The sequence below is a fragment of the Dama dama genome, chromosome 20 (genome assembly GCF_033118175.1).
Source record: "Dama dama isolate Ldn47 chromosome 20, ASM3311817v1, whole genome shotgun sequence".
Lineage (NCBI taxonomy): Eukaryota > Metazoa > Chordata > Mammalia > Artiodactyla > Cervidae > Dama > Dama dama.
In genome coordinates this window covers 16237683-16258233 of record NC_083700.1, presented here as the reverse complement: position 1 = coordinate 16258233, position 20551 = coordinate 16237683, and the positions used below count along the sequence as shown (strand labels likewise).

The 20551-nt window shown below is 40.4% G+C and overlaps 1 protein-coding gene across 2 annotated transcripts; it reads right to left on the bottom strand.

Annotated features, from left to right (window-relative positions):
- Positions 1–10634: 10634 nt before the first annotated feature.
- On the bottom strand, positions 10635–20504 carry RIT1 (Ras like without CAAX 1). Of its 2 annotated transcripts, none has more exons than XM_061120592.1 (6): positions 19962–20504; positions 19354–19498; positions 19133–19189; positions 16467–16540; positions 16054–16245; positions 10635–13348 (listed from the first exon to the last, which is right to left on the bottom strand). In XM_061120592.1, the coding sequence occupies exons 2-6, from the start codon at positions 19454–19456 to the stop codon at positions 13118–13120; spliced, it is 657 nt and encodes a 218-aa protein (XP_060976575.1). In that variant the 5' UTR covers positions 19457–19498; positions 19962–20504; the 3' UTR covers positions 10635–13117. The 2 variants fall into 2 exon arrangements, with proteins under 2 accessions (XP_060976575.1, XP_060976576.1); XM_061120593.1 differs by lacking the exon at positions 19962–20504 and adding an exon at positions 19695–19826.
- Positions 20505–20551: the final 47 nt, after the last annotated feature.

Here is a 20551-nt window from a genome sequence, read left to right as displayed (position 1 = left end):
AGAAAATTAACAAGGAAACACAAACCTTAAATGACACAATGGACCAGCTAGACCTAATTGATATCTATAGGACATTTCACCCCAAAACAATCAACTTCACCTTTTTCTCAAGTGCACACGGAACCTTCTCCAGAATAGATCACATCCTGGGCCATAAATCTGGTCTTGGAAAATTCAAAAAAATTGAAATCATTCCAGTCATCTTTTCTGACCACAGTGCAGTAAGATTAGATCTCAATTACAGGAAAAAAATTGTTAAAACTTCAAACATATGGAGGCTAAATAACACGCTTCTGAATAACCAACAAATCATAGAAGAAATCAAAAAAGAAATCAAAATATGTATAGAAATGAATGAAAATGAAAACACAACAACCCAAAACCTATGGGACACTGTAAAAGCAGTGCTAAGGGGAAGGTTCATAGCATTACAGGCTTACATCAAGAAACAAGAAAAAAACCAAATAAATAACCTAACTCTACACCTAAAGCAATTAGAGAAGGAAGAAATGAAGAACCCCAGGGTTAGCAGAAGGAAAGAAATCTTAAAAATCAGGGCAGAAATAAATGCAAAAGAAACTAAAGAGAACAAAGCAAAAATCAACAAAGCTAAAAGCTGGTTTTTTGAAAAAATAAACAAAATTGACAAACCATTAGCAAGACTCATTAAGAAACAAAGGGAGAAGAACCAAATTAACAAAATTAGAAATGAAAATGGAGAGATCACCACAGACAACACTGAAATACAAAGGATCATAAGAGACTACTACCAGCAGCTCTATGCCAATAAAATGGACAACTTGGATGAAATGGACAAATTCTTAGAAAAGTATAACTTTCCAAAACTGAACCAGGAAGAAATAGAAGATCTTAACAGACCCATCACAAGCAAGGAAATCAAAACTGTAATCAAAAATCTTCCAGCAAACAAAAGCCCAGGACCAGATGGCTTCACAGCTGAATTCTACCAAAAATTTAGAGAAGAGCTAACACCTATCTTACTCTTCCAGAAAATTGCAGATGAAGGTAAGCTTCCAAACTCATTCTATGAGGCCACCATCACCCTAATTCCAAAACCAGACAAAGATGCCACAAAAAAAGAAAACTACAGGCCAATATCACTGATGAACATAGATGCAAAAATCCTTAACAAAATTCTAGCAAACAGAATCCAACAACATATTAAAAAAATCATACACCATGACCAAGTGGGCTTTATCCCAGGAATGCAAGGATTCTTTAATATCCGCAAATCAATCAATGTAATACACCACATTAACAAATTGAAAGATAAAAACCATATGATCATCTCAATAGATGCAGAGAAAGCCTTTGACAAAATTCAACACTCATTTATGATTAAAACTCTCCAAAAAGCAGGAATAGAAGGAACATACCTCAACATAATAAAAGCTATATATGACAAACCCACAGCAAGCATCACCTCAATGGTGAAAAATTGAAAGCATTTCCCCTGAAATCAGGAACAAGACAAGGGTGCCCACTCTCACCACTACTATTCAACATAGTGTTGGAAGTTCTGGCCACAGTAATCAGAGCAGAAAAAGAAGTAAAAGGAATCCAGATAGGAAAAGAAGAAGTGAAACTCTCGCTGTTTGCAGATGGCATGATCCTCTACATAGAAAACCCTAAAGACTCTACCAGAAAATTACTAGAGCTAATCAATGAATATAGTAAAGTTGCAGGATATAAAATTAACACACAGAAATCCCTTGCATTCCTATATACTAACAATGAAAAAACAGAAAGAGAAATTAAGGGAAAAATACCATTCACCATTGCAACAAAAAGAATAAAATACTTAGGAGTATATCTACCTAAAGAAACAAAAGACCTATACATAGAAAACTATAAAACACTGATGAAAGAAATCAAAGAGGACACAAACAGATGGAGAAACATACCGTGTTCATGGATTGGAAGAATCAATATTGTCAAAATGGCTATTCTACCCAAAGCAGTCTATAGATTCAATGCAATCCCTATCAAGCTACCAACGGTATTTTTCACAGAACTAGACCAAAGAATTTCACAATTTGTATGGAAATACAAAAAACCTCGAATAGCCAAAGTAATCTTGAGAAAGAAGAATGGAACTGGAGGAATCAACCTGCCTGACTTCAGACTCTACTACAAAGCCACAGTCATCAAGACAGTATGGTACTGGCACAAAGACAGAAATATAGATCAATGGAACAGAATAGAAAGCCCAGAGATACATCCACGAACCTATGGACACCTTATCTTCGACAAAGGAGGCAAGGATATACAATGGAAAAAAGACAACCTCTTTAACAAGTGGTGCTGGGAAAACTGGTCAACCACTTGTAAAAGAATGAAACTAGAACACTTTCTAACACCATACACAAAAATAAACTCAAAATGGATTAAAGATCTAAATGTCAGACCAGAAACTATAAAACTCCTAGAGGAGAACATAGGCAAAACACTCTCTGACATAAATCACAGCAAGATCCTCTATGACCCACCTCCCAGAATATTGGAAATAAAAGCAAAACTAAACAAATGGGACCTAATGAAACTTAAAAGCTTTTGCACTACAAAGGAAACTATAAGTAAGGTGAAAAGACAGCCCTCAGATTGGGAGAAAATAATAGCAAATGAAGAAACAGACAAAGGATTAATCTCAAAAATATACAAGCAACTCCTGAAGCTCAATTCCAGAAAAATAAATGACCCAATCAAAAAATGGGCCAAAGAACTAAACAGACATTTCTCCAAAGAAGACATACAGATGGCTAACAAACACATGAAAAGATGCTCAACATCACTCATGATCAGAGAAATGCAAATCAAAACCACAATGAGGTACCATTACACGCCAGTCAGGATGGCTGCTATCCAAAAGTCTACAAGCAATTAATGCTGGAGAGGGTGTGGAGAAAAGGGAACCCTCTTACACTGTTGGTGGGAATGCAAACTAGTACAGCCACTATGGAGAACAGTGCGGAGATTTCTTAAAAAACTGGAAATAGAACTGCCATATGACCCAGCAATCCCACTTCTGGGCATACACACTGAGGAAACCAGATCTGAAAGAGACACGTGCACCCCAATGTTCATCGCAGCACTGTTTATAATAGCCAGGACATGGAAGCAACCTAGATGCCCATCAGCAGATGAATGGATAAGGAAGCTGTGGTACATATACACCATGGAATATTACTCAGCCATTAAAAAGAATTCATTTGAACCAGTCCTAATGAGATGGATGAAGCTGGAGCCCCTTATACAGAGTGAAGTAAGCCAGAAAGATAAAGAACATTACAGCATACTAACACATATATATGGAATTTAGAAAGATGGTAACGATAACCCTATATGCAAAACAGAAAAAGAGACACAGAAGTACAGAACAGACTTTTGAACTCTGTGGGAGAAGGCGAGGGTGGGATGTTTCGAGAGGAATTGGGTGGAGAGGGAGGTGGGAGCGGGGATTGGGATGGGGAAGACGTGTAAATCCATGGCTGATTCATATCAATGTATGACAAAACCCACTGGAAAAAAAAAAAATATTTGATGGTGCCAGGTCTTAGTTGCAGTACTTGGGATCTAGTGCACTGACCAGGGATCAGACCCAGGTCCCCTGAATTTACAGCGTGGAGTCTCAGTCGCTGGCCCACAAGTCCCTGGGCTCATGCTTTTGATGCGAATGTCCTCAAGAATGTTTCAGGCTTTCTCTGGTAGTCCAGTGATTAAGATTCCCAGCTTTCAATGCAAAGAGTGTGGGTTCAATCCCTGCTGGAGGAACTAAGATCCCACAGGCTGTGCAGCACAGCCAAAACATACCGTGGGTTTTTTTTTTTTTTTTTAAGTGTTTTGGAGGGTTGGTTATCTGTTATTGTAAGAAACTGGACATTTTCATGATTTACATTCACTCACACCAAATCAGTCTATTTTCAGGCATTTTCCAAGCTCATATTTAAACATTATTGTTCACCAAGGGGTTGAAATACTGCTTGTCCTTCACCTCCTTTCACTCTGTCTCACTTACCCTGCCAACTACGCCGATTGTCTCGTTATATCTCACTGTGCACTCTGTTCATTGAACCCAGGGTAGGTAAGCTTGAGCAGGGAAACTGGAAGAAAGTGCAAGGAACTGTAAGACCTGCGAACACATTTATTCTCTCCTGACTGGCACGGCAGCCATAGCAGCAGACACGCTGTATTCTCTCTTCCCAAGGCTGACCCAGCAGACACAGCTGAAAGGCAGCCTCACCACCATAATGCAGCTATAATGTAGCCCTGAGGGGGTTTCAGGTGAAGCTTATATATGCTTACAGAACAAGCGTAGCCCGTGGCCAAGCCAGTACCTCGTGATGTGCATGCTCAGTGCTATAAGTGATCTCAACTGTTACACAATCATTATTTACAAAACGTGGGGCAAGAGCGAGAGGGTGTGGGTCAAGAGAGCCTGACCACCGCCGTCTTGGCTAATTTGCTCTTTTCCTACACTCTCCCACTGTTTGATTTGATCAAATCTCAGAGGAGATTCCACATTTCAGAATTGGAGGCACCCAAAGAACAGAACTGAGACTCCAAGAGCTGTGTGCAGTAAAGATTTGTCCAATAAAGGTAGACAGGCAGTGAACAAAATATTGTCTAGGAGGCAGACCTAAAGCAAACACAGAAAGCCCTTGCTTCTTCCTCCTATTTACTCTGAGTTAGAGTTTCAAGAGAAGTTTGGTCTAGAGTGGTTTTCGTGACAGTTTTTTTTTTTTTTTTTGGTGATGGTTGTGGTGGTAAGTGTATATTAGCTGCAACAAGAATCACATACTCTCTTGAGGAGTCTAAGGATATGAAAATAAGAGCAGCCTCGGTGTTTTGGGTGGGACTGTGCAAGATATTTCTGACTAAATTGTATGTGCATGTGTGTCTTCCACAGAGGCCAGCAGAAATTTTTGTGTTGGATTACATTGTATTTGAGCACATATTTGGACTCACCTTCATATATACTGTAAGTTTCTCTGCCTCCATGACTTCACCTACACATTCCTCTGCAAGGAAAATTAGAGAAGCATCTGGTGGGGATATTTCTGGGAGCTGAAGACTTTCTCCTGGCTCAGAGCAAACTGTAATAAACCTAGCAATAACCAGCTCTAGCTCTGGGAAGGGCAGGAAATGACACATGTCCCCACCCCAGCAGCTTTTGTTCAAAAAACTGGGTGACTTAATGATATAATCATGTATGCTGTGGAATGTACATACTGAACCAAAAGCTGCTCATCGTATTTTCTCTTTTTAAAACAAGGACTATTAGACAAAGCTAAAATATTTCAGTAATTTTTTTCCCAGGTCAACTCATATTTGAAAGTTGGTCAGAGATTTCAAAATAGCCTGAACATTAAGACCTAACAGTCCTTAAAAAAAAAAAAAAAAAAAAGACCTAACAGTCCTTTGTGCTATCTAGTGGTTCCCTTCATAACAAGGTATGAGCTTATTTTTCTTGCTTGTCCCCACAGCCAAGGCCCTTGTTTCCTTACTCATGAACAAGCAGCCTTCTTGTTGCTTACTCCCAGCTGCTCCCCATCCCCACACTGTTCTATTGTGACATAGAGCCACAATTTTCCACACCTGTTAACTACAGCCTATCACAGCTTTATACAGTCCTTCAGTGATCTCCCAAGACACTTGGACATCATCCAGTTCAGTGATCCCTAACCCGGGAACAGCTGAATGGCTAGGTGACTGCAATCAGAATCACCTGGGAGGGTTTTGTTTTAACCCTATCAGGTTCTATCAGAAATCTATGAAGTTGAACTCTCCAGAGGCTAAAATGAGAAAATGGGAAAAAAATAAATAAAACAGCCCTCCAGTTGTTTCTTTTCTTTCTTTTTAAAATAACTTTATTTACTTTTTGGCTGTGCTGAGTCTTCATCGCTGAGCAGGCTTTTCTCTAGTCGCGAGGAGTAGGGGCTACTCTCTAGTTTTGGAGCTCGGGCTTCTCACTGTGTTGGCATCTCTTTTTGCTGAGCACAGGCTCTAGGGTGCATGGGCCTCAGTAGTTGCAGCACGTGGGCTCAGAAGTTGCGGTTCCGGGCTCCAGAACACAGGCTCAATCGTTCGTTTCTCTCCGGCATGCGGGATCTTCCCAGGTCAGAGATTAAACTCGTATCTCCTGCACTGGCAGATGGGTTCTTCACCACTGAGCCACCAGGGAAGCCCTCCATTGTTTCTGACCCTGAATAAACAGATATTTGAAAATCATGCACACTTCAGACTAGGCCCCACAGCTTTCCACCCTGTCCTATGGGCTCTTGCTATAGCCCACCTCTTACTGTTTAACCCCAAGCTTGCTTTGTTATGCCCATTCCACGTACGACACTGTGGTCTTGACTTTTCCAGTTTCGAATCCCGCATCGAAGTTGTCCTACAGACACAACTCGACTTTTTGTCCCAAGTCACACTTTTCCTCCTTTGGAGTAATCTTCATGGTCTAATTCCACCTACCAATTTAATCCTAGATCTTGCAATTTTTTAAAATTAGTAAGCGTACTGTCCTGTTCTTTTTTTGGAGCTGTGCTGCGTGGCTTGTGGGATCTTAGTTCCCAAATCAGGGAATGAACCTGAGGCCTCAGCAGTGACAGCACAGTCACTGGATTGCCAGGGAATTCTGTTTTTATGTTTCTTACGGATTGCTTTGTCTTCTCTATCAAATGTAAACCCCTGGGAGCAGAAACTTTGTGTTAGGAGTCTTTAGTTAGGTTACTTTAGCCTAAGGAAGATGGCCACACTCAGGTCTGACTATCTAGACAGTGAAGAAAAATAGGTCTGCAAGCCTCTATAGATGGGTTGATTCCCTTATGCTTTCCGATCACATTTTCCTAAAAACTAAAATCCGTCCTGGTTCCTGCAGGCCTTACTAGGTCCTTCACTTCTAAACAGTGGTGCCAAACAGATGACAGGTCAACTCAACTGCTCACTAAAGGAGAATGTGCTTTCTGTAGACCAGTGTTAAGGCAGCTCTGGCTTTCTCCATGGGCTCAGTGGTAAACAATCCACCTGCGAATGCAGGAGATGCGGGAGATGTGGGTTTGATCCCTGGGTTGGGAAGATCCCCTGGAGAAGGAAACGACAACCCACTCCAGTGTTCTTGCCTGAGAAATCCCATGGATGGAGGAGCCTGGCGGGCTACAGTTCATGGTGTCACAAAGAGTTAGGCAGGACTTAGCAACTAAACAACGATAACCTTTCTTCATGGGTATGGGTGTAGGCTAGTCAAACATGTGAAGAGACCACCACTGAAACATTTAACCAATAAAACAGCAAAGAATAGCAAGACTCACCTACCAACTTTCACTAAAAAAAAACCTTAAAACTTCTGAGTAAAATACAAATATAGTTGCTAATTATTCTAATTCATGCTATACCTAATGACTGACGGCCAATACTTGGAAGAAAGACAAAATTAATTCGTTTAATGAGAACATTTCGAGATACTTTGAAGATAGGGTTAATGATATCTTCGGTCATAAATCTAGGATTTCCAACTACTTCCCTGTATGATGTTACTGAGTTTCAGTTCCAGCTCAGCTGATGAAATGTGAGAATAAATATTTGAAAATAAATTTTAATTTGAAGCTGAACAAATCCAGAATTACTGCAACTCCAACGTTTTCAGTATTAAGCCATCTTTTAAAGCCAATGTCAATGTTAACAAGGACTTTTAAATATAAGACTTCAAATTTATCTCATCTTTCTTGAGTTTGGAAAAAGTGCAACATGGCCATTTATTTGTCAATGGCATACTAAACTCGTAGAAGCAATTTCTTCTTAAATAAATGAGTAATAAATACCAAGAATGAGGAATTTCAGAATTTACACCTCTGATGTTATCTCCTTATTATTCTATTCTGGTCAAATGCAATCTCTCCTCAATTTGTCTCCTCTTCCATTCACTTTTTTAATTTGGCAGCACTGGGTCTTAGCTGAGGCATGCAGGATCTTCAGTATTTGTTGTGGGATGCAGGATCTTTAGTTGCAGCATGTGAGATCTAGTTCCCTGAAGAGCAGTCTTGTGTATTTTAGCCACTGGAGCACCAGGGAAGTCCTTCCCATTTACTTTGTTAAAATTTGGCCATGCTAGGTCTTCTTTGCGGCTCACAGGTTTTCTCTAGTTGCAGTGAGCAGGGGCTACTCATTGCAGTGGCTTCTTATTGTGGAGCACGGGCTCTAGCGCCCACCAGGTCAATAGTTGTGGTACACGGGTTTAGTTGCCCCGCAGCGTGTTGAACCTTCCCAGAGCAAGGATGGAATCCATGGCCCCCATATTGGCAGGCAAATTCCTAACCACCAGGGAAATCCTAGTCTTGCATCTTTGTTGTGGCATGTGGGCTTCTTAAGTTGTGGCACAGTCTTAGTTGCCCCATGGCATGTGGGATCTTAGTTCCCCGAGCAGGGATCAAACCCGGTTACCCTGCATCAGGGGGCAGATTCTTAACCACTCGTCCACCAGGGAAGACCCCTCTTAAAGAGTCAGCTCCACTGATCTGCCAGGCCATTGTAAATCCTTCCTTCTTTGAATCCTTGTTAACACTCCCACTTTGAAGCATGTAATCTTTTTTTTTTTTTTTAAGCATGTAATCTATTAAGGATTGATGTCTAGTTGTTTTGTAGAACTGGGAGCTTTTTAGTCCTCTAACTGCACCAGAATTCCTCACACCTTTAAGCAAACAGTGCTTAGTTCATATCAGTTCAGTTCAGTCGCTCAGTCGTGTCCGACTCTTTGTGACTCCATGAATCGCAGCACACCAGGCCTCCCTGTCCATCACCACCTCCAGTAGTTTACCCAAACTCATGTCCATCGAGTCGGTGATGCCATCCAGCCATCTTATCCTCTGTCGGCCCCTTCTCCTCCTGCCCCCAATCCCTCCCAGCATCAGGGTCTTTTCCAATGAGTCAACTCTTCGCATCAGGTGGCCAAAGTACTGGAGTTTCAGCTTCAACATCAGTCCCTCTAACGAACACCCAGGACTGATTTCCTTTAGGATGGACTGGTTGGATCTCCTTGCTATCCAAGGGACTCTTAAAAGTATTCTCCAACACCACAGTTCAAAAACAATTCTTCAGCGCTCAGCTTTCTTCACAGTCCAACTCTCGCATCCATACATGACCACTGGAAAAACCATAGCCTTGACCAGATGGACCTTTGTTGGCAAAGTAATGTCTCTGCTTTTTAATATGCTATCTAGGTTGGTCACAACTTTCCTTCCAAGGAATAAGCATCTTTTAATTTCATGGCTGCAATCACCATCTGCAGTGATTTTGGAGCCCAAAAAAATAAAGTCTGACGCTGTTTCCACTGTTTCCCCATCCATTTCCCATGCAGTGATGGGACGAGATGCCATGATCTTAAGTTTTCTGAATGTTGAGCTTTAAGCCAACTTGTTCACTCTCCTCTTTCACTTTCATCAAGAGGCTTTTTAGTTCGTCTTCACTTTCTGCCGTAAGGGTGGTGTCATCTGCATACCTGAGGCATATAAGCATCCATAAATACTTTTGACTGTAACCCCACTGCCTGTCCTAAGCGGTTACATTAGAACATGGAATGCTCCTCTTCCATTACCGTTTTATTAGTGGACACTCTGATAGTTACTGGCCTACTCATTATTTAAGTGTTAAATAATAAGGACACAAAATATATTTCTTTAATGTCTAAACTGGGCTTCCCTGGTGGCTCAGACAGTAAAGAACCTGCCTGCAATGTGGGAGACCCAGGTTTGATCCCTGGGTCAGGAAAATCCCCTGGAGAAGGGAATGGCTACCCACTCCAGTATTCTTCCCTGGAACATTCCAAGGACAGAGGAGCCTGGTGAGCTACAGTCAATGAGGTCACAAAGTTGGACAGGACTGAGCAACTAACACTTTCACTTTTTTAATGTCTAAATTAAGTCCTCTCTACCTACCAACACTGATGCCTAGAGTAGTGGAGATAAAAGCAATGACCTTCACATAAAAGATTATTCCTCATTCTCTCACATTTAGCTTATGTACTTGAAACAACTTGAATTAACCCTTCATCAAGTGGCAAATGCAGTACTACTTTAAACATATTTTTTTCTGTCTTCTCATGAAGGGGTAAGCTCTTTTTTAAACAAAATTTTGCCTCATCCCTCTGCCTCTTCCCAGAGATGCTGGGGTCTCAGAGGGTCCCTCAGGCACCTGGAGGCAGCAGTTCACTCTACACCCCACGTCCTCCAATGGTGTGGCCAAAGACCAAGTGTCATTGGTCTACTGGCTCCAGGATGGGGACAGTGTTTGAGGTCAGGAATCAGCCAGGAGGTGCCTGGAACTGGGAGCTCAGCTCACTGAAACAAGCGGGAGCCTCTTCGGCCGCTGGACGCAGCACCTCCACCTCCCTCCTCGCCCCTCAGCCTTTTGAGCACCGGGGTAACCTCTTTGGATGAAGGGGCGTTCCACAGCACGCTCCTGAGCTTGACACAGCTGTTCTGTACATGGCAGGCACTCAAAGCTTTTTTCAATCGGTATTTCCCAGAATATAAAATCTCACAGTATTTTTCTCTTAAAATGACCTCTGTATAATGATTCCAAACATTTCTACCCACACACAGGTAAATAAAGGAAAGGCCCAATAAGTTGTTTAAAAGTTTTGTATTGTGTCATACAAACTGTCTTCAAAAACAAGTGCATAAGTGAAAAATTTTTCTTCCCTTTGCTCCCCAAACATTACAGTAGACCAATTCTTGCTAATAGATCACAAAGGTAAAACATTATGTCCCCTTTTGAATTCTAAACAGTTAATTCTAGACATCAGCTTCCAAATTTTGTAATTTACCAATCTGGTATGGACATAAACAGTTCCAGTGCTTTTCAACTTATCTATCCCTGAATTTTTCTCTCTTCAAAGTTCCAGGCAGTAATTGATTTTAATGCCCTCAAATTAGATAAAGCTGACTATTTAGAGCTTATAAATTATTTACACTATACAATCACCAAGAATAGAACTATGACCTACACATTACATCCCTCTAACTACTTAGCACCATGAACAGAATTCTCAATACTAATTGATGGGCTAATTAATTCAATGATCAAATATATGACACTGATAGTCTTAAAAAAGCTCATTTGTTATTTTTCTTATACACAATAGAAATTCCCTCCTGTCTTAAAGATTTTTTTTCTGGCAATATTCTCTGCTGCCTTGACTATCCTGAACTTCTTGCTTGATGCTAATAACAATTCCCTAGGTCATTAGTAATGAGAAGCTAAGGCATTAAACCTAATAGGCTCTAAGCTAGTTTAAATGTGAAACACTATTTATAGAATTGCACTGTACTTATCTTCTGTCATGGTTCTCCAAAGTGCTATGATTCCTTAAGATATTTGTCCTGCATAGATTCAAATTCTGTATTTTTCACTTTTGGATGGCTTGAGTACCATAAAACATGATTTATTTGGTAGCAAAAACACCTCCAGGAGTTTCAAAAGGGACCACTACTCAGCTAAAAAAGTTATAATCATCACTTTTCTTTAAGCCTAGAACATATCCCACTGATGGAAGGAAAAATCCCACCCTTCTGTTGGTAATAAAAATGGAAAACAGTATGCTGAGCTGTGTGCTTTTTAAAAGGTGCTACACAAAGTCATGTTCTTAAAGTGGTCACAAACATTGCTTCAGTGACATTTAATGTTCAACATATGCTACATTACTCTTAGCACTTTTGTACTTAATCTCCACACATAACAAGTTCAGGTATCAAAATAATCCTGGTTCTAAAAGAACGAGCTCACCACCAATATTTAAAGCTGATTCTTCCCAAGAAGACAGGATAGTTTTTCCACTATGCAGTGATCAAAGTGGTATTCTCTTAGGCTAAGCTTTGTCAAGGCTCAGACAAAACCCTGAGGTGAACTTAGCAAGGTCCTTGTAAAAAAATCTTCAATGAGAAACTCAACACATGGGAATTTTAAAGCTTCAAGGCTGGCTCATTAAACAGAAATGCCACAGGCTTTCTTAGAACACTGAGTGATTGTCTATGTCAAGGAGGCACATACACAATTTTACTAACTCCTGATTAGTCTCTTCTGTATGGAAAATGCAGTCAGTCTGACGAAGGGCCTATAAATCATTCTGCCAGGCTTAGCTCTTCTAGAGAGCATGGAGAAGTGAGGGGCAAGCACTAGGAAGCAATTAATGTAAGTGTATTGGTGAGTGCATCTCTGGGGAAAAAAATAAACCTGTACAAGGCAATGGCTATCCCAACCAAGTATTTAGATTAAACAAGAGTTTAGTAATCTAGTAATGGTTTCCAAAGTGTTTACCTTTGAAGGTAAAGAAAGGTAAAACCCTGAAATGAAGAGTAAAATAAACCTGTAGGAGAAAGAAAGCTTCATTACATTTTACTTATTTGTTTGTTCTCATTCATCCCAGTGAATTTGGGTCAAATGTGTACTTCTTAGAAAAGACAGGCTCCTCTGGGGAGCATAGTTCTGATCCTACCTTTTTCTAGCCAAGTTCCTGCAAAAACATACAGCCTGATTGCCCCATTCTCATCACTATCTGCAACAGGAGTCAGTTCCATAGCTATCGGCTGAACTTTAGCACTGATCTCTGTAGAACTGATTTCCCGATATGATTTTTGTTCTGTCTCCAGGAAGCACAGCATGAATAGAAAAGACAGAAGTCCTTTCCTGAAGTCCTCCCTACGAAAATGCAGTTGCGACTGCAAGAAAGTGCAGAACAGTGTATGCCAAAAAATTCCTCTTGTGAGCTTAGCCAAACACATATGGTACACATATTCCCCTAGGCATAAAAAAGTTACATTAATTATGTCAGCAACAGAATCCAAAACATTGGCAGATCAAATTCTAATGTGGCAAATTAAACAGTAGACAGTGCTCCACTGGGTTAATAAAATCAGAATTAGCTAACACACAATGCTTTAAATACCACATCATTGAAATCTCCTAGTGGGCATGTCCCCTTCATCAGTTACTTTTAAAATAACGGTCATAACAGGAGAAAGAACAAGCACCATGCTCACTAATGCAGGTTACTGGACTGCTCTGACTAAGCACTGCAGTTCACAGATAAACACTTCACATCTTTCCTTCAAGTTACTGAATCTTTCTTCTTCCGGAATGGTGATTTTAGCCTCTTCCATACACTGTTTTTGGGCTTAGATTTTTTCTCCATGGCCAATACTGCCTCCTTTTCTTTCCTACGAATCTCCCGGACAAGGGCATGGAATACATCATCGATGTAGTAGCGGTATGCAGCAGATGTCTCAAAAAAGGGGCAGCTGAATTCTCGGGCCAAAGCCAATCCTTCTTCCTTGGTGACCTTTAAAAATGTAAACAAAAAAAAAATAAAATAAAATAAAAATAAATAAAAAATAAAAATGTAAACAAGAGAACACTTATAGTGGTAATAGCATAGTGGAATTTTAGCTGAGCTATTTAAAAGCCTAAAAGACAATATTGTTAAAGTGCTGCACTATGTCAACAAATCTGGAAAACTCAGCAGTGGCCACTGGACTGGAAAAGGTCAGTTTTCATTCCAATCCCAAAGAAAGGAAGTGACAAAGAATGTTCAAACTACCGTACAGTTGTGCACATTTCACATGCTAGCAAGGTCATGCTTAAAATCCTTCAAGCTAGGCTTCAGCAGTACGTGAACCAAGAACTTCCAGATGTTCAAGCTGGATTTAGAAAAGGTAGAGGAACCAGAGATCAAATTGCCAACATCTGTTGAATCATACAAAAAGCAAGTGAGTCCCAGAAAAACATCTACTTCTGCTTCATTGACCACGCTAAAGCCTTTTTGACTCTGTGGATCACAACAAACTGTGGAAAATTCTTTTTTTTTTTTTGGAAAATTCTTAAAGAGACAGGAATATCAGACTACCTTACCTATCTCCTGAGAAACCTGTATGCAGATCAAGAAGCAACAGTTAGGACCTTACCTGGAACAATGGACTGGTTCAAAATTGGCAAAGAAGTATGACAAGGCTGTATACTGTCACTCTATTTATTTAACTTATATGTGGAGTACATCAGCGAAATGCCAAACTGGATGAAGCACAAGTTGGAATTAAGACTGCCAGGAAAAAATATCAACAACCTCAGATATGCAAATGATACCACTCTAATGGCAGAAAGTGAAGAGGAACTAAAGAGCCTCTTGAATAAAGTCAAAGAGGGGAGAGAAAAAGCTGGCTTAAAACTCAGCATTCAAAAAACTAAGATCACGGCATTTGGTTCCATCACTTCATGGCAAATAGATGGGGGAAAAGTGGAAACAGTGACAGATTCTATTTCTTGGGTTCCAAATTCACAGCAGTGACTTTAGTCATGAAATTGAAAGATGCTTGCTCCTCGGAAGGAAAGTTATGACAAGGCTAGACAGCATATTAAAAAGCACAGACATCTCTTTGCCAATAAAAGTTTATATAGTCAAAGCTATGGTTTTTCTAGCAGTCATGTATGGATGTGAGAGTTGGACCATAAAGAAGGCTGGGCACTGAAGAATTGATGCTTTCCAACTGTGGTGCTGGAGAAGACTCTTCAGAGTCCCTTAGATAGCAAGGAAATCAAACCAATCAAACCTAAAGGAAATCAACCCTGTATATTCACTGGAAAAGACCCTGATGCTGGGAAATATTGAGGGCAGGATTGAAGACAGAGGATGAGATGGTTGGATGACATCACTGAAACTCGGTGGTTTGATGACTTTGAGCAAACTGGGAGATACTGAAGGACAGGGAAGCCTGGTGTGCTGTAGTTCATGGGGTCGCAGTGTCAGACAAAACTCAGCAACTGAACAACAGTAGAAAATAATTACAACTGCCGCCCCAAAATGAGGGTAACAAGAAGAGTCCTCTCCAACTCTGGAGATGTCCAAGCAGAGCAGAGTGATATTTGTATTGTTGAGAGGCGGGATTATTTCACTTCTAAGACTCTTTCCATCTTCAAATTATGTGATTCTATTTCTAGTCTATCTAAAGGTAACTTTTTGGAACAGGGAATATTTATAGATGTCAAATATACAATCTTGACTTCCTCATACATTTCAAGAAAGTAAATCACAAGGCAGAGAGATGTTATAATTAAGCTACAATACTGAAAACCATAAGAACCTGAAATCGACATATCAAATTATGAATATAACAAAATTTCTCCTACTTTTGGACAGTTAGCCATTTTCTAATTTTTTGCTGCCATAAATAGCCTAGCAACAAATATTTTATATATAAATCCCCGAATAGATTATTCTGAAGAGGAAGCAACCAAGAAACATCATGAACTTAACTACTATCCAATTACTTCTAAAAATTCTGTACCATTCATTGCCTTCACTAGTGGTGATAAATATGCCCCTTTCACTACACCTTCATCTCTATACCAAAAAACAAAATTTTAAACACTGCTGCTAATTTGAAGGGTATCACTCATTCTAAAATCCTCTACAATTTCTCTTATTCTCCCTCTCCTGGGCTCATAATCCTCACCATCAGGAAGTATACCTTGAAGCCTAAGTTTCTCTTTTTGCAACATAAACAGACTTATTTCTGAGGTTTTAGGAAGTGAAAATCCCATGATACCTCCATCTGTGCTTGTGCTCACTTGTGTCTCTTTTCGACCCTTTGGACTATAGCCTGCTAGGCTCCTCTGTCCGTGCAATTTTCCAGGCAAGAACACTCGAGTGTGTAGCCATGTCCTCCTCCAGGAGATCTCCCCAACCCAGGGATCGAATTCACGTCTCCTGTGTCTCCTGCATTGCAGGTGGGTTCTTTACTGGCTGAGCCATCAGGGAAGTCCATGATGCCTCACTTAAAGTGTATCCTATTTGTCACCTGTGGATTTTGTCCTGTAAACTGATTCAATCCAGATTTTACCCAAAATATTAGCAAGATATAGGGACGTTTTCCAGGCTAGGGAGAAGCTAATTTTAAATTTTCATTTTAAGGCACAGAAATTTATAAACTGAGAAAACACAAATGACTAATCTCACAAGATTACATATAGCATTTTCTAGTCTATCCTCACCTGTCTTAGCTGCTTTAGGTCAGACTTGTTTCCCACAAGAACCACAGGAGTATCATCAGTACGTCGAACTCGATAAATAAGCTGTTTAAACTCCCGAACTTCATGGAAACTCCGACGATCGGTAATGGAGTAACAGATGATAAACCCTTCTCCTGCCCTCATATACTGATCCCGCATGGCTGTAAACTCTGCCTGGAGGGAAACAAGGGTCATTAGTGTACTGGTAACAACCCAAAACTATACACACTTTAGCTATTTAGTTCAGATCAAAGAGATGTTTGTTACCTGCTGTCCTGAGTCAGAGTGCATGAAAAATTAAAAGAAATGAACCAGTGATCTTCTCTGCGTAAGTCTTTCCCTCCCCTTTACTAGCACGAAAAGGCCTTTACTCATAGCATTTTGAGACTTAATACCTGTCCAGCTGTATCCAAAATATCCAGGTTGGCAGGCTCATCATCAATACGGATCCGGATTTTATAAGCATCTTCTACAGGAAGGAAGAGAGGCAGTACTATCAACTCATAAATGCAGGAATATGCAACTTTATTTTGAAATTCATCTTATGGAGAAGATTACACACAAGTTTCTTTAAGTGCCCAGATGTTCAAAGGAAGCCCCTAAATCCATTCAGATATGTAAATTGGGTCAACTAATTTTTTCTTCCACATAAGCCATGATGTAAGTTTATTCATAGCTTAAACTTCTAAGACTTCACCTACAATTCTAACCTAAAAAAGAGCTCAGAGATTTTCTTTTTGAAAAATGTCAGGCCATAAAAGTAACTTTACCATTTATTAAATAAATTAAACACTAAGCATTATACTAAGTGATGTATATATATATATATATTAACTCATTCAATAGTGAAAATAATTCAGTGAGGTGGTATTAACTTCATTTTACAGATTAAAAAAAAAAACAACTAAATGTTACAAAGTTCATTAATGATTTAGCCAGAATCAAAACCAAGGGCTGCTTGACTTGACTCAAAAGTTTTATTTATAGTTCCTCCTCATTTTTAATACAGGAAAAAGAAAAATCAGTCTCCTAGAGAATCCATATAGTCAAAATTTCTCCTTTATGAGACCCATTTCTTTTTGTATATTATTATGGTAATCTTGGAAAATACAGAAAAGTAAAAAAGAAAAGCCTCACTATTTCCACCATTCAAACATTTGCTCCTTACACCCTGATGGACTTCCTTCAAACAGTTTTTCTTGAATCCCTGCTTCTGACTCTTCCTCAAAGATGAAGGGCCTACTAAACCAATGATTTTCAAACTACAGGTCATGTATCCATCGGTATTTATGAGCTGTGGATGAATTTAATGGGTTAGGACCAGTGTTAAAATAAACAAGGAGAAATCTAAAATGAAAAGAGGAAATACAAAAACATACTATGTATGTTACAAAAAAGTGTAACATACGTAGTGAGGTAAACAGAGTTTCATGGTATTTTAATTACATATACATATGTGCAAATGTATACTTATATGTGCATGTTACAATATATATATTTTCTTTTTAGATTTAGCAGTCAAAGTTTGCAACAAACTTGCACTAAATTAGAAAGTAAATGAGAGGCTTCTCCCTCCATGGGATTTTCCAGGCAAGAGTACTGGAGTGGGTTGCCATTTCCTTCTCCAGGGGATCTTCCCGACTCAGGGATTGAATGCAGGTCTCCCGCCTTGCAAGCAGAAGCTTTACCCTCTGAGCCACCAGGGAAGCACAATGAGAGCAGACACCCCTATCTTTTTGCTCACTACTGTAACCCCAGGGCCTAACACAGTGCTTGACATGTAACTCAATAGATAAAAGTATGTTATTGAATCAGATAACATTGTCAGAAGAGCAGCTGAGTTGGGGGTGGGGGGGGGGACGACTTTTTCAGGGGATAAGTTTTTAGTTGTTTTTTTTTTTTTTGCTGGGGCGGGGCGGGGGGGTGGGGGGTGGGGGTCCACCATGCTGCTTGCAGGATCTTAGTTCCCTGACCAGAGTTGGAACTTGTGCCCCCTCGAATGGAAACACAGTCTTAACCACTGGACTGCACTGTCAGGAATGTCCCAGGAAAAGATATTTCTAAGTAAATTATCCTAAGCCCTAAATTTATTTTGTTCCTAGAATTCCCACCACAGTGTGAATTCATGAACAATGTTCTAAATTTAATATAGTACATGAAAAAATAAGAACTGTTTCTATTTCCCCCAAGCCACAAAAGCATCTACTATATAAAATGACCATATCCAAAGATGGGTTAGCATAGAACACTCATTGGCTTGACCCAATGGAAATTCTCCCGAGACCCAGGACCAAAAGAGTGTCACCTCCTCAAAACATAACTAATATAGCCGGCCTTCTGTGCCTCCCCATTCCCATCACAAGTTTTCTATAATCCTAGGATATAACTCCTAAAAATCAAACTTGTCTCCTTATGGTTCAGGAATAACAGTAACATGTTTAGTGTTTACAGAGACTAGCAATTAAAAAAAAATTTTTTTTTAATTATTACTCTGTTTTACTAATAACTGGCCATTAAGAACTGTGAAAGACATGAAGAGAGACCTTGCTATGTAATGAACTTAAGGTATAAGGAAGTAAACGAAGGGCTTCTCGTGGAACAAGTCAGTCCAGGCTCTGGATGTCTGGGTTGTAAAGAGTTCAGCAGGCTGGCTCTACTTGTTTTTCTGCTTCCTTTTGTGGAAGTTCAAACCAGCTGACTCATAGTTAGAGTCAGTCTCAAATCAGACCCTTAGAAAAATGCTAGCAAAAGGCTTCTGTTAAGTGGCCCTTAAATTTTTCCTTTAACCTGGCAATATGGTATACCAACCATAAAAATATAACAAAGTGTCCCATTAATGTTCAATAAAAGACAGACTAAGATGGCTGATGTACATAAAGACAAGCTAGGAAAAAAGAAAATATTCATTTGCTTAGCAATCACTATGATACGCTTACTAAATAAGTCTGTTTAGGCACCAAAAAAGGATCAAAATATAAATGGTTTAAAACTGTTTCAAAAACTGACACAAAGAAACTTTTATGGGGTTTATTTGTAAAACATAAATGATACTCTGACTTACCAATGGTAGGATCATGATCTTCTGGAAATCGGTGGCTAATGAACTGCATGGTCATGGCTTTAAAACAAGAAATGAAAGGTAAAATTCACACAAAGATGACCCATGGAAAGAACTGTTAAGTATCAACACTACATGCTAGCCAGCTGATTTGGGTGGAAGGCATTTGTTCTAAGCATTTTTCATTCTTACTTCTTGTAAGATGGAAGAAAAACGTCACCTACCACTTTTCCCTACACCACCAGCACCCAGCATCACTAGTTTATATTCCCGAGACAGCCCGGCAGGGCTGCTACAGCTACCAACTGGGCGAGTCCCAGAATCCATTGTCCTCTTGGAGAATCCCGGGCTGCCCCGAGGAAAAGGCACCTAGAATAAAAGAAGAAAATATTTAATCCAGGATGGAGGCACTCGTGACAACAGTCCTAGTCAGTGCCCTGCTTTCCCATACGCTGGTCTATGATTCTGCTCCCTTTCTGGCGGCCGTAAAAGAAATCCTTCACCATCTCCTTCCCTCCCGGACAGCTCAGTCTTATGACTTATCACAGGTTTTCCGAATTATTACATTTTCCAGAAAGACTAGAGACGAAGAAATCTTGAATTTTTCAAACTGGGATACAGCAGGAAGGAGCCCTGTGAGAAAGTTGAGGTTTGAGGACCAAAGGAACACCTCCCCTTAGGCCGCAAGGGTCCTCTCACGCCAGCGGTACCCGGAGGTTCCGCCCCCTCCCCATTCCTCTCTACGGGCCCCCTCCCCCAGCTGCATCCCCGGCCCGCCTTCAGGCCCTCCACCCTTCCGTTTCGGGTGCCAGCCTTCTCCTGCTGCTCTTACCGGTCGGAAGTGGAAGGCCTCGGCCGGTCTGATCACCTACTTCGTCCTCCTCACTCGCGCCGAGGATCCGACACTGACCTGTGACCCCTCCCGCAGCCGGGAAAGATGGCGCCAGCAGCGCCCGCGTCCCGACCGGAGGGGCGGGGCGGCCCCGTGACGCCCGCAGCTGGCCACACCCCCTCCGGGGAGGGCCGTCTTCCCTCCAGGTCCTCAAACCTAGTTCCGCGCCTCACTGCTAAGGGCCCTCGGGGGGCACAGTACCAAACTTAGGACATGCCCACAAAGGCGTTAAAACAATTAACAACTTACCCAGTACTGTATATGATACACAAAAAATTGGCCAAATATAATGGGTAAACAAAGGAAACGGGCACCCACCAAATCCTCCCCGAAACAGGACCAAGATCAAGTTTAAGGCTTAAGAGCAGAAAAAGAAAAATTCCCCCAAATGAACAAGAGCAATATGATTTGGGCTCTTAAATGACTTGAGACAATCAGGTCTCAAAGCCAACTAGTTAATCAGATTTCTGCACATATTTTAAGCAAATATTGTGAAATATTTAGAATTTTTACAAAATTTTAACGAATAT

Excerpts from the sequence above, each read along its gene's own strand:
- RIT1 (XM_061120592.1), bottom strand. The coding sequence starts at position 19,456 with ATGGATTCTGGGACTCGCCCAGTTGGTAGCTGTAGCAGCCCTGCCGGG. Across the intron at positions 16,541-19,132 it reads AGATCATGATCCTACCATTG|AAGATGCTTATAAAATCCGG; the intron begins GTAAGTCAGAGT and ends TCCTTCCTGTAG. Across the intron at positions 13,349-16,053 it reads ACCTAAAGCAGCTAAGACAG|GTCACCAAGGAAGAAGGATT; the intron begins GTGAGGATAGAC and ends ACATTTTTAAAG.